The sequence below is a fragment of the Petaurus breviceps genome, unplaced genomic scaffold (assembly GCF_028583685.1).
Source record: "Petaurus breviceps papuanus isolate PSGF00001 unplaced genomic scaffold, PetGlider_PUasm1.0 126, whole genome shotgun sequence".
Taxonomy (NCBI): domain Eukaryota; kingdom Metazoa; phylum Chordata; class Mammalia; order Diprotodontia; family Petauridae; genus Petaurus; species Petaurus breviceps.
Genome location: NW_027185655.1, coordinates 54,480,262 through 54,492,980, shown reverse-complemented (window position 1 = coordinate 54,492,980; position 12,719 = coordinate 54,480,262). Strand labels below are relative to the sequence as shown.

Below are 12,719 nucleotides of genomic sequence, written 5' to 3'. Positions count from 1 at the left end.
CGTGTAACCTTGAGCAAGTTACTTAACCCCAGTTGCTTAAAAAAAAAATTGATCTCTTGATTCTTTTAATGTGTTACATGAATTTCTTCTCTGTGTGTTTGGTCAGATTTATCCATTCTTCCTGACTAAATGCCATTTTCTCATATCAGGTACTGAGGTGGTAGAGTTCATGATCATCACTGATTAAAATAGGTTTCTATTTTCAAATGTTGGCAAAAAAAAATTGTTTTTTATGTTTCTGTTTTCCTTCCTGTTTCATGTTTATGTGCCCTCAGGATCTTATTCCTCTCCACTGCTTTTCTAGGTTTTATGAGATAGCATAGCTCATGCTCTGATGTCACTCCCCTCCATGATGAGGGACTGCAGAAGGCCCCTATTCTAAACCGATGTTGCTCATTGTTCTGCTTGACCCAGAAGTCCAAAGTACATAGGCAGGAGCAGCCTCTAAGTCTTTTGACTCTGTCTTTGTCATTATTTTACTTTGTTCAACTTCTGTAGGAAATAGTGATCATCAGAATCAGTGTTTTGTCCTTTTATCCATTTCATAGGATGATAGATTTAGAGATGGGAGGTCATCTCATCTAACCCCTCATTTTAGAGTTGAGAAAGCTGAGACCAGAGAGTGTGACTCATCCAAGGTCACAGAGGAAATAAATGACATATTTGAACCCATGTTCTCTGATGCTAAATCATGCAATCTTTCCACTACACCATGCTGCTTCTAAATGATCTCCTTTCTCAGATACAGCAGCTGGTATAAAATGGCTTGAGTTGGAAGTGTTTTAATGGCATGCAGTGTCGACACTCAAAATGAATCTTCTATTTCAGTGGCTTTATGACCCCATTGATGTGGATATGCCCTTTATCATTTCTGTTAACAACCCTTTCATATCTTCTCATCACATGTACATATAGTATGTTCAAATATGTATTGTTAACAGAATTTTGCTGGACTGGTCTCTAACCTGGGAATGGCTGGAAATGAAACAAAGCAAGTCAGAAACCAGGGTCAGCAATCAAGTAGAAGTTTAGTTAAGTTAATTTCAGAGTGAGGAATGCAGGTTCTTCTTGGGAGAACTCAGGTTTGTAAACCTTCGTTTTTTGTTTAAATATTTAAGTGTGTAAGAAATATTTCAGCATACAATTTGATTCTGATAAAAACCAGTCACTAGGAAGATTGTTGGCATCTAAATTCTTAAATATGTTTTCTTAAGAAAAATTAAAGCATTCAAACTGTTTATATTCTTGCATTTTCTAGCATGTTTGTGCAGCCCTTCAAGAGTTATTCAGTGTTAATTGTTCAGCAGAAGATGTTCTCAACTTGGATTCTAGCACTGATGAAAAATTTAGTCGACATTTAATATTTCAGCTCCATAATGTTGCATTTAAAAATAATATCCATGTTGGTAAGTACATTGTTTATTTCTAAATTTTGGTAAACTTAGCTTTTTTAAACCATAGAATTGTGTTGGATGCTGATCTTTTTTTTTTTTTACCCATATCACAATGTATACATGAGGACAGTGAGGTTTTCAGAGATTAAGTGATTTGCCTGTGGTCTCAAAGCCACTGATTTACTGAGATAGTTTTCTTACACTGATGTGTTGACTCCAAGTCCTTTACTCTTTTCACCATACTGTGCAGTCTCCCCCACCTCTCTGACTGCTCCTTCTCAGTTCCCATTAGTTGTTCTCCCTTCTCAAGATTCCTCATGCTCTTTTCTGAAAACTGATCTGTTCTTTCCCCTTTGGCAATTTCAGACACTTCTTTGGATTTATTGTCTCTGTTCTAGTGCCTCTCACATGTGTGTTGTTTCCCCTAAATTCCAGTTTCATATTTCTAGTTGTTTGCTGGGCTCCTCTATCTGGACCTCAAACCTAATGTGTCACATGTTTTCCTATCTTTCCTGCCAAGAAACACCCATAAACTTTGCCTCTTTTTTGTTTGTTTGTTTGTTTGTTTGTTTTTTTCAAAAAAAATTTATTAAAATGATTTCTTTCTTTCCATCACCAGAATATTTGCCCACATTCCTCCCCCATGCTCTCCCAGAAAGCCAGCTCTGATTACAAATGATTTTTCTTCAGGGGGCAAAATGGGAAGAGAAAAGTCAGCACAAATAATCAGCACATAAAAAGCCCCAGACAAAACTCCCAAACCTCTGGTCTTTTTAACGTGGTGGGATTAGGGAGTCTTCTCTGATCTCTCATTTGGACATGTGTTTTTCTGTATAATTTTGCCACATTCACTATTATTGTTTTGAGGTAGTTTTAAACTTAAATTTTTAGTGGTCCTTAAAGCTGTCTGAAGAGGGAAGAGAGTAGGCAGGTGCAGGGAGACTGGCCTCCCTTGTGTCCAGCTAGCCACTGGGAAAAAAGAAAAGCAGGAGAGAATCCGAGGAAAGCCCCCCTCAAGCCCTTCCAGCAACTCTGCTGTTTAATGGCAGGCTCTTGAATCTGAGTGTACATTGGCTTCGTGGGGTTGCCTGTTGGTTTGGAAAGTGGCACCTGGAATCCCTCAGCATAACCTACAAAGGCAAAGATCAGAAGGGAACATGCAGCTAGGACCTTGCTGTGGCACCCCCCATACAGCAAGGTGTGACTTCCTATATGTCCTATATAGATATGTGGTATCTAGATCTAGGTCTAGGTCATCTTCAAAATCTTCCAATTGTTCTGGAGTAGATGAGGGTGACGAAGGAGGCACAAAGAATTCTTCCATCAAATCTGCCTTCACTTTCTTTGTTCTCTGGGTCACGTGAAGCAGACACAGTGTCACCATCACCCAAAGTGGAGCCTGGAAGTGGGACTTCCAGATCTTCCCATTGACTTCTGGCTTCACTCTCTTTGTGCTTTTCTTCTCCTCTTTCACTTCTACAGCTTTTCCTCTTCTCTCTGTAATATTCCTGTAGTGTTCTAACTTAATTTGCAAGTTGGAAAGGTGTGCATTCTTTATCTTGAACTTTGACATGTTCATTGCGGTAGGCATCATTGGCATGATCATTCAGGCTAAGGTTGTCACTGGAATCACTGCCGCTGTCTTGCTTTTCATTGCTGGCATCAGAATTGTCACCATAACTCACTTCCCTGCTGACAGTCTGGTAGGTCGGTGGGAGGTCAGGACACATAAGGGCATCTTCCAAGTCTTCAGAATGTCCTGGGACCAACTGGGGTGGCAAAGGAAGCAGAGAAAATTCTTCATCAGCACTCTCTTCACACCATATCTGGGTCACTTGAAAATGACATGGTGGCACCTCTGGCCAACATGGAGCCTGAGGTTGAGGCTTCATTGTCTCCAGGCTGGTTTCTTGATTCCTTCTCTTTCTGTAATTCTCCTTCTTTCTTTCCCACTTCCACAACCTTTTCACTTCTTTCTTCAGTTTGTCTTTTGGAGTTCTCAAACATCTTTCCTTGGTTTAGAATGCAGAAATAAACACTGTAACCTTCCTTTTCCTTTGATGTTCTCCCTAGAGCCTTCTCAACCAGGCACATAGCTATAGTTGGAATCTCTGCCCTGAGCAGAAGTCAAATTTGCCTCTTTAACTTTCTTTTGTTGTTGGCACTTTTGTTAACCTAGAGCCTTCTCAACCAGGCACATAGCTATAGTTGGAATCTCTGCCCTGAGCAGGAGTCAAATTTGCCTCTTTAACTTTCTTTTGTTGTTGGCACTTTTGTTAACCCAAATAACCCAAGATCAAAGCCTCTGTGTTTGGTTTTGAATATATCAAAGAATCTTCCTTCAGTACTCGATTACAGGTTTGGAGCTGGAAGGGACGTCAGAGGCATCCATCCAGTCCTCTCATTTTATAGATGAGGAGCCTGAGGACCAGGGAGGTTACATGCAGGCAACAGTAAGAAATGATGAAAAGACCTAGATGAGCAGGTAATGCAGATAAAGTGAAGTGAACAGAATGAGAACATTGTTTAAAAAAAACAACTTTGAAATCCTTCAAGATTCTGATGAACCACCCACAGCTGCAGAGAAACAGTGACGAAGCGTGCCACAAGGTACAGAAGAAGGCATGGCAGTTTGGGAGGTGACCAACTGGAAATTCAGTTTTGCTTGACTCTGAGTGTTTGTTACAAAAGTTTGTTAACAATTTAGGGGCTGAGGTGAAAGGACAGGAGCTAGAGATAAAAGATAGCCAAAAAATATATAGAAAAGAGGGTTGTGACAAGACCAACATCTGCCATGCCTTCCCCTTCTTCCCTAACATGGTTAGGCTGGAGTTTCCCTAAAAACTAAGAAAGCCTGAACTTGGTTAGCCCCAGGGTTGGGGCACGGCATAAGGTGTGTCTCCCTTGATGCCTCTTCTTGGTGGCCTCTGGCTGTGTGGACAAGGCTTCCTGTTCATGTGGAGACAGTGCTGGATGTGTATTACAAAAGAGGGCCAAAGGCTTAGAAATTGTGACTTTGCCCATGATAAAATAGTCTTAGAGATGCTCAGTTATTGCAAGGCCTAGAGGTATTGGGGCCTTGGGCAAGAACAGTTGAGAAAGATCTAGAGGATTTGATGTAGCCTCAGAAATACAAATCTAGTGAGGCACCAGAATGGCGGGGCTTCGAGGGGCCAGGAGGCCTCTCTGTGGGCTCTAACCCAGCCAGCACACGGGCCTGCCTTCCTGGGAATGTCTTCCATTTCCATATCATCCAGCCTCCTTTTCCGTCATCTTAAGCCCCTTAATTAATTTTTAGTCAGGAAACATAATTTCCAGTTTCCAGGAAAAATAATACCATTTTCTATTTGGAGTCTCTTCTGCTCCCTTTTGTGTCTTAGTCACCATATCCTTGAGCCAGTTGTGTTATTTGCACAGAAAGTCAATGGTTTTGCTTTTGCTTCTTGTCTTCTTACTAATTTACAAGAAATAGAATATACAGATTGTAAAGTGACGTGACTAAGGTAATCCTGTTTAAGGATGACAGTGGTTTGGTCCTGTTTAGGAATGTTGTAACAGTAGAAAATGAAGATGGAAGGGAAGAGCAGTCTTTTTTAGTAGCTCTAGTGAGAGCTTAGTATGGGAGAGGTAATGAATTTGTAGTGGTAGTGGTTGATTTGCTTAGTAATGTTACATAATTTTATCTAGGAGTGTTAATCATGTGAATAAATCTTACAAATTGGGTATTAAAATCTCTTATGTTACACATAGATTTATTGTGACTTTTTAAATTGGAGTAGTCCTCATTTTTATTTAGCCTCATTTCATACAGATCTATGTTTCACTGGTGGCAAGAGAACTCCCTCTGCTCCTGCCAACAGTATATGATGTGAGGGAACTGTCCAAGGTGCTGAGAGTTTAAGGAACTTGCCTATTGTCACCCAGTCAGTGAGTGTCAGCAGGAGGACCTGAATCCAGGTCTTCCTAACTGAGCTGAACCCAGCTCTCTACCCACAACTCCATGATATCTCTCAGGTCCTCATAGCAGTATTAATTTAGCCAGTATTTATGAGTTAAAACTATAGAATATGCAAACTTAGAAAATCTAAGGAAGCTCTTGATTGACCTATTTTTCAATGTGGATGGTCAAGCCAGCTAGTATTTATTAAGTGCCCACTGTGTGTCAGACTTGCTACTAAGCACTGAGGATACAAAGGAAGTCAAAAACAGTCTCTGCTTTTAGGAGCTCACAGGCTAATGGACTAATTGCTAATGGCAATTAATTGCTAACTGCTAATGGCAGTATTTCTGATACTCAGTTTTCTTGAAATAAGGGTTTATTTAGGGGGACTTCACCAGAATGCCAAGTATACCAAAAACATAATTTACTTTTGAAAATCATTTTACAAAATCCAAACTTTATGATGAAGCAGATTTGACTCTCTATTATGCATAATTATAAATGTATTTTTTTCTGAAGAAATCTAAAGGATTTGTCTGTGTTCATCTTGGTGAGTGATTCAGTTGATTTATCAGTAAACAGACGTGTCTCCAATTAGCTCTTCAACCCCTTGTTCTGACCTCTTCTACTCCAGATCATCGATTTGCCCTGACCCTAATCCCTCTAGCTTGACTTTCAGTGGCTTTATTAAGGTCAAGAGTGAATCTGTTCCTGGGGCTGGATGAGTCTGAATCTGAGGGGAACCAGGTAAAGGAGCTCTGAGCACCCCCTTCACCCCCTCAGGTGTTTATCTGGTTTTCTTGAAGACAGGCAGTGATAGAGAAAGCATGGCTTCCTGGGACAGCCTGTTCCATTTTGGCATAACTCTTAAGAAATGTTTTCTTATATTAACTTGAAGCCCACTTCTTTGTAACTTCTACCCATTGCTCTTAGTTCTATCCCCTGAAGCCAAGTACAAGCCCAACCCTTCTGCTTCATACCAGCCCCTCAGATGCTTGAAGACTCTGGCACATTCTTCTCCAATCTAAGTTTTCCTTAGTTAATTCAGTTGATCCTCATGTGGCATAGTTCCCAGTCATCTCACTGCCCCTATGATCTTCCTTTGGACATGTGCTACTTAGTGTCCTTCTTAAAATGTAGTGCCCATAGCATAACATCATATTCCTGATGTGGATTAGTAAAAATACTAGGGATGATGGGGCTAGAATAGCTAAAATCAGCAATAGGGATTAGAGGAGTAGAGGTCACTGAAGGGGTCAAGTCCTTTAGATCAGCTGATGAAATCCTTTCACTGAGTGGAAGCTGATTGCTTGGGTGGCAGCCATAAATTCAGTTATTGTTCAAACCAGTTGTTAGGTTATTTGATTTCTTTGATTCCTTATTTTCTTTCCTTATGTACTATGCACATAGGTCCCAAGTAGAAGGGAAAATATTGACTTACTCTGAGGGTGTAGAAAACTTGCTCTTTAGGTAGATATGGTGAACACTAGAAGTTTTAAATTGAATAAAACAATTGTTCCAATTAATCATATCTGTTTTCTTTTTTAAGGTAATTTTGTAAGAAAAATTTTGCAACCTGTGATTGCGTTAGATGACAGTAAAATTAATGACAAGATACCAGAAGTAACAGGACATATGTTTCCCTCGTCTTCAAAAACACTAGTGAAATCAGAACCCTCTTTTACAAACGTATCTGAAGATAAAAATAGTGCAAAAAGCCGGCCCTTTAATTCATGTAAGGTAGATGGCTTGGGGACATCTGAGCAAAATGGACCAGATCTTTCCTTTTTAATTGTGAAGAATAAAGGAGGAGATAATCACCTTTTTGTGGATGTGGGTATGTAAATTTTTGTGAACTCATGTAAATTCATAACTGTTGGAATTACTATTCTATTGGGGTGGCTTTGTAGTAGCCTCAAAGGAAATTGAGAGAAATGTTTTTTAGAAAGCTGGCCAAAGAATAGTACTATTCAAAGAAAAATTCTTCATTTGGGCTTTCACCCTGACTAGTGAGGCAAAACTCAGGACAAAAAGAATTAAAAGGGATTTGTTATAAGTATGTCAAGGTAGCAGCGGATGCGCTCATCCCTGAAAATTTGTGATGGCTTAAAGGTGGGGCCAGATTTTACTGGTAACTTTAAAGACAATTTGGATAGATCTATCTCACCAGAGGGGGCTGAGCCCTTGCATCTCATTTCCTCCCCAAGGTAGCAAGTGTGTGACCATTTGTAGGTTGTGTGACACAATAAGGAGCAGGTAATATAAAAAGCCATAGACTGTGTTGCCTTCTCTGCCTTCCCCAAACAGAGCCTCTCCCAACCCTGATTGATTAAGAAGCAGGGCTGGGAACTGAGTCAACATAACTTTCGGGGATCCACAAATCCAGCCATGCTAGTCACCAGTAGCCAAACACTGTGCCTACCTTGCCCCTTAATGGTGTTTCATATGACATATATCCAGCTTCTGAGAGTCCTGGCCCCTATAGAAGAGAAGGTAAGGGAATAAATAAGCATTTATATTATAGCACCCACTTTGTGCTAGGCACTGTGCTAAGTGCTTTTTACAGATCTTATTTCATTTGTTCTTCACAACAACCTTGAGAAGTAAGTGCTCTTACAGATGAAGGAAACTGAGGCAAATAGATTAAGTGACTTGCCCAGGGCCACATAACCAGTAAATAAGTGAGGCCAGATTTGAACTTTTGGTCTTCTTGACTCCCGGCCCATTGCTTTATTCACTGAGCACCAGCTGCCTCAAAGAGTCTGCTTACAAGACTAATACGAACATTTTAATAAGGATTTGCTTTCTTAAGTGTTCCTTGACAATTTCAGAGAAGACTTGAATTTCCTTTCCAAGAAAACTTTTCTTTTGTAACCTTGTAGAAAAGCTAATTTTTAAATTAGGTAAGTTCTATAAATTAGATAAATAAATTAGATAAAAAGCCTTAGATAGACAACAGCAATAAATATTTACTGGTTGTGCAAAGTATTATTTAAATATTACATAATAGCTCACTTAGCAATAATACTTTAAAGTTCATAAAATGTTATAACTGTAAATATTCCAAAACCCATTCCACAGATGAGAAAACTGAAGTCATAGGTTAAGTGAATTGTCCACTGACATGTAATTAATTAGAATCAGAGCAGAGACCCAAATTCAGATCTTCTGACCAGAACTTTTTCACTGTTATCACAGTGATTTCTCAAAATTTATACCTTTTTCTTTGTTTTTTACATGTATGTATTATATAGGAGTTTATACAAGAAATAGAAACTTCCGGCTGTACAAATCATCAAAATGGGGCAAATGTGTGCCTTTGGAAGTAGCTGAAGATAACAAATTTGTTCCTAAACAATCAAAGACTGTTTCTGAAGAAAACCAGTATTTCCTTTCTTCTTTGGTCACCAACATCAGGTATACAGTGCCAGAATTAAGCTATTTTATTTGTGATTAACTGTGGCAACTTTTATCAAAGAAGATCTGATGGTATCAGGGGATCTTCTGGGGCCTCTGTGTTCTCTGGAGTCATCAGCTCTAGTATCAGAGATTAGTGCCTCTCTGGGTCAGGAGACTAGAAGCTTCATGTACTTTGGAGAGCTCTGGGCCTGGAGTCAGAAGACCTGAATTCAAATCCAACCTCAGACACTTAATAGCTATGTGAACCCAGGCAAGATATTTAATCTGTCGTAATTTCCTCATCTACAAAATGAGGATAATAATAGCGCCTCCCACTGGGGTTAGAATCAAACGAGATCTTTGTAAAGCTCTTAGCGCAGTGCCTGGCTTGTGATGGGCATTAAATAAATGCTTAGTTCCTTCCCACTGGCCTTAGAATCAGAAGATGAGTTCCAGCCATGACACTCTGAGACTCACTAGTTATGTGGCCATAGGTGAATCACTGAGCCGTCTTTAAAATAGAAATAATAATAACATTGGGACTGCCTGTTTCCTGGGCTGGATGTGTAGAAATTGTTTTGTAAACCTTGTCTCTATAGAGGTGGTGATGATATTAGATCCTGGGCTTCCTGACTACCTATTTAGAGATTTGTCTAGTACACTACACTACCCTTCTCATTTTCAGGCAACAATCATTTGTTAAATCCCTACTATGTGCCAAACAATGTGCTAAGTGTGCCTCAAATTACAGCTGCAGCAATCCTTGTTCACCTTGTCATCAGAGGGAGTAATTCACTCAATAGCTATCGCCTTCCTTTTGAGAGAGAAAGGGGGATTGTGTGTGTAAATATGGTGCAGCATGTGTACAGATATTGAATACATAATATTTAAATGTTCTAATGTTAGGAACTTAATTGCTTTCCATGGCATTTTGTTCTTTAATATTAGTGTAATAGCATTTTAATTTTCTCTGTTTATATTCTCAGATTTTCAGATACTTTACGCATCCTTACCTGTGATGTACCTCTAAGTAAACAAAAAAGGACTGAATGTTTTAACAGTGGCTGTACTAGAGGTACACTATTTAAAATATTTTATATATTTAACTATTTCTTAAAAGGTTTTCTTTTTTGGGGGGGAGGGCAGTTGGGGTTAAGTGACTTGCCCAAGGTCACACGGCTAGGCTAGTAAGTGTTAAGTGTCTGAGGCTGAATTTGAACTCAGGTCCTCCTGACTCCAGGGTCAGTGTTCTATGCATTGCACCACCTCACTGCCCCTAAATGAGACCTTTTATCTCAATGTTCTTGCTATACATTTCTTATTTTAAAAACTGGAAAATCATACATTTAGGGGTGGCTAGGTGGAGCAGTGAATAGAGCATCAGCCCTGGAGTCAGGGGGACCTGAGTTCGAATCCAGCCTCAGACACTTGACACACTTACTAGCCATGTGACTTTGGGCAAGTCACTTAACCCCAATTGCCCTCCAAAAAAAAAATAAGTCATACACTTAATTAAAAATCTTGATTTATCCTAACTGCTAAGGAGAGGCAAAATTGACCAGATTTTGTGTTTCATACTCTCATTCTTTCCTGAGCTGCTCTCTCATTGCCAAAAGGCAAATAGGAGAGGAGAAAAAACAAGAAAATGTGGGCACCTGGGCTGAAAAAATCTACAGCCCCCAAATAAGTACAGTCTAGCTATGTATCTTCTAGTTCTTGAGTATTTGACACATTCCCTTCTTTTTTTTTCAGTGGGTGTTATTGATGGCTTTCAGTGCTCACCATACCCTGAAATTGATAACTTTGTTCTTTCTTTGGTGAATAAAAATGGCATTAAGGGAGGTAAATCTCTTTGTTGTTTATTATTAAGTATTGCTCAGATGTGCTTCTGTTGAATTTATACATATTGTTGATGTTTCAGAAATTCGCTGTTGGAACTACTTTTTCCCAGAAGAATTACTTGTTTATGATATTTCTAAGTATCGCTGGTGTGGAAATATTCAAAGAGCCCACAAGAGTAATAATATAATGTAAGTAAATGATTTATGTTTTAGAGAAAGTTACACATATTTTTTTTTAATTTATTGCCATTTTAGATTAGGCTTTTGCACAGAACTGTGTTAAATTTATAGTTACAGTTTATTTCTAATAATCTGTATCCATTACATTTGATTTTTATTTATGCTCTACTTGATAATGTAAGCATTTACTTAGCTTACTCTTAAGTCTCAAGCTAAGGAGAACTGCTTGAGCCATATGTTCCCAAAGGGTGATACTGTCCCCTTGGGGGCACTGGAACCATGTGGGGGGTGGGGCGGTAGTAGCCTTGGGTTCAACTGAGGGGTACTGAACAAAATTAAGGGGGCACTAGAAGCATAAGGAAGAGAAGAAAATTTTGAAAAACTGTTCATATATGTTTCATTTGCTGTGTAACAGAGTTAAAGTCAGAGTGATTACATTATTTTCCAAATGAACACATAAAATGCAAGTTATAACTTATTAGTGTCAGGTCTGAAGACAGGTCTTAACAAGCTAACAGGCAGGTGAGCATGTTGTGCATTGTCAGGAAGTCCAGCATGCTTCAGGAGGAATATGTGCCTATAAGGACTTGTTTATAAGATACTATACAGTTATGTGACACAATATTGCATCATCAGAATTTCAGTGCAGGAAAAAACTTACAAATTTACAAAAAACTCTTAAATTTAAGATGTGTCATTAAAAAAAATTTGTTTTTAATGATGTAAATTTTTAGAAACACCAAACCATTAAAGGGTTAAAGAAAGTAGATTTCCAGGGGGGTGCTGAATAATTTTTTTTTTAAGGGGTGGTAAGCCAGATAAGTTTGGGAACCTCTGGTTTCAGTTGAAACTGTCCCCAGTGTCAGGGACAGAAATGAGATTAGCAAGAGTTTAGAGTATGTAGGAAACCCAGAAAAGGGAAAGAAGGTAGATAGAGCTGGGTTAAGATCAGAAATACCCTTATGTTATTACCCATGGTCCCATTTAACTCAAATTCAGGTTGAATCGATCAAAACTGCTGCAGATGAGCCTTGCCTGCAGCCTAATCCTGTTATCTGAGGTGCAATGGATAGAGCACCTAGATCTGAGTCCAAATCAGCCTCAGACACTTGCTAGCTGTGACCCTGGACAAGTCACTTAACCCATTAGCCTCAGTTCCTCATCTGTAAAACGGGGACACACTGGAGAAGGGAATGGCAAGCTCTCCCATGTCTTTGCCAAGATTCTCATGTAGAGTCAGACACAGCTAACTGAACAACAGTTCCCATGTTCTGAATGGGGAGGAGCTGAGGCTCCTTTGCCAGAGAAGGTCCAAATGATGATACCTAGGCTTAGAAGACCCTTGTTGGCCCTCAGTGCGGTCTTCTGGTCATCAAGGGAGGCCGCCAACCCGATTTATTGTTTACTGCTGTTGATCACATTTGGACCATTCTTCCACTTCCTAGAAGTGGTATTGCTGGGTCAAAGGGCATTCACATTTTTATAGCCCTTTGGGCATAGCTAAATCTGTTTTCTCATGAACACAGGATTCTACCTTATGACTTCCTTTCTATCATTCTCACAGACACTGAGGCTTGGAATGTCAGCATCATCCTCTGAGAACTTCATAGGATTAAAAGAGACCTCAGAGGTCATCTAATCCAACCCTCTCATTTTCTCATTGAGGAAACTGAGGCACTATGAGGATGAATACCTAGCCAGAGTCCTGACCCAACTCATAGAATGCTGTTCTCCCTACTGTACCTCTGTCTCCCCAGCACAGGCCCTTCTCGCTCTGCCCAAAATACTACTTATGATATTCTGCCTTTATGTCATTCCACTGAACAGGGCTCTTTAGATTGAAATCCTCCTGGCCCATTTTCAAGACCATCATTGCAGGTCACTTGAATTTTTGCTGGTACAGTATTTCCATCCTGTTGGGAATAATTGTTAGCTTTTCACCTATCTTTTGTCTCCTAAAGTTGA

General features: G+C 39.5%; 1 protein-coding gene across 5 annotated transcripts in view; it reads left to right on the top strand.

The window, feature by feature from the left end:
• Positions 1–12,719, top strand: part of PRIMPOL (primase and DNA directed polymerase) — a 45,069-nt gene that overhangs the window by 19,888 nt on the left and 12,462 nt on the right. For 4 of the 5 annotated variants that reach the window (XR_011169869.1, XM_069096020.1, XM_069096027.1 and 1 more), the window contains exons 5-10: positions 1,259–1,406; positions 6,884–7,171; positions 8,589–8,751; positions 9,720–9,808; positions 10,486–10,575; positions 10,655–10,763. Coding sequence is in view for 4 of the 5 variants with exons in the window: in XM_069096020.1 (XP_068952121.1) it covers positions 1,259–1,406; positions 6,884–7,171; positions 8,589–8,751; positions 9,720–9,808; positions 10,486–10,575; positions 10,655–10,763 (887 nt within the window). In the remaining variant the exon portion in view is untranslated. The remainder of the gene's footprint in view (positions 1–1,258; positions 1,407–6,883; positions 7,172–8,588; positions 8,752–9,719; positions 9,809–10,485; positions 10,576–10,654; positions 10,764–12,719) is intronic. The other variant, XM_069096034.1, reaches the window with a different exon arrangement.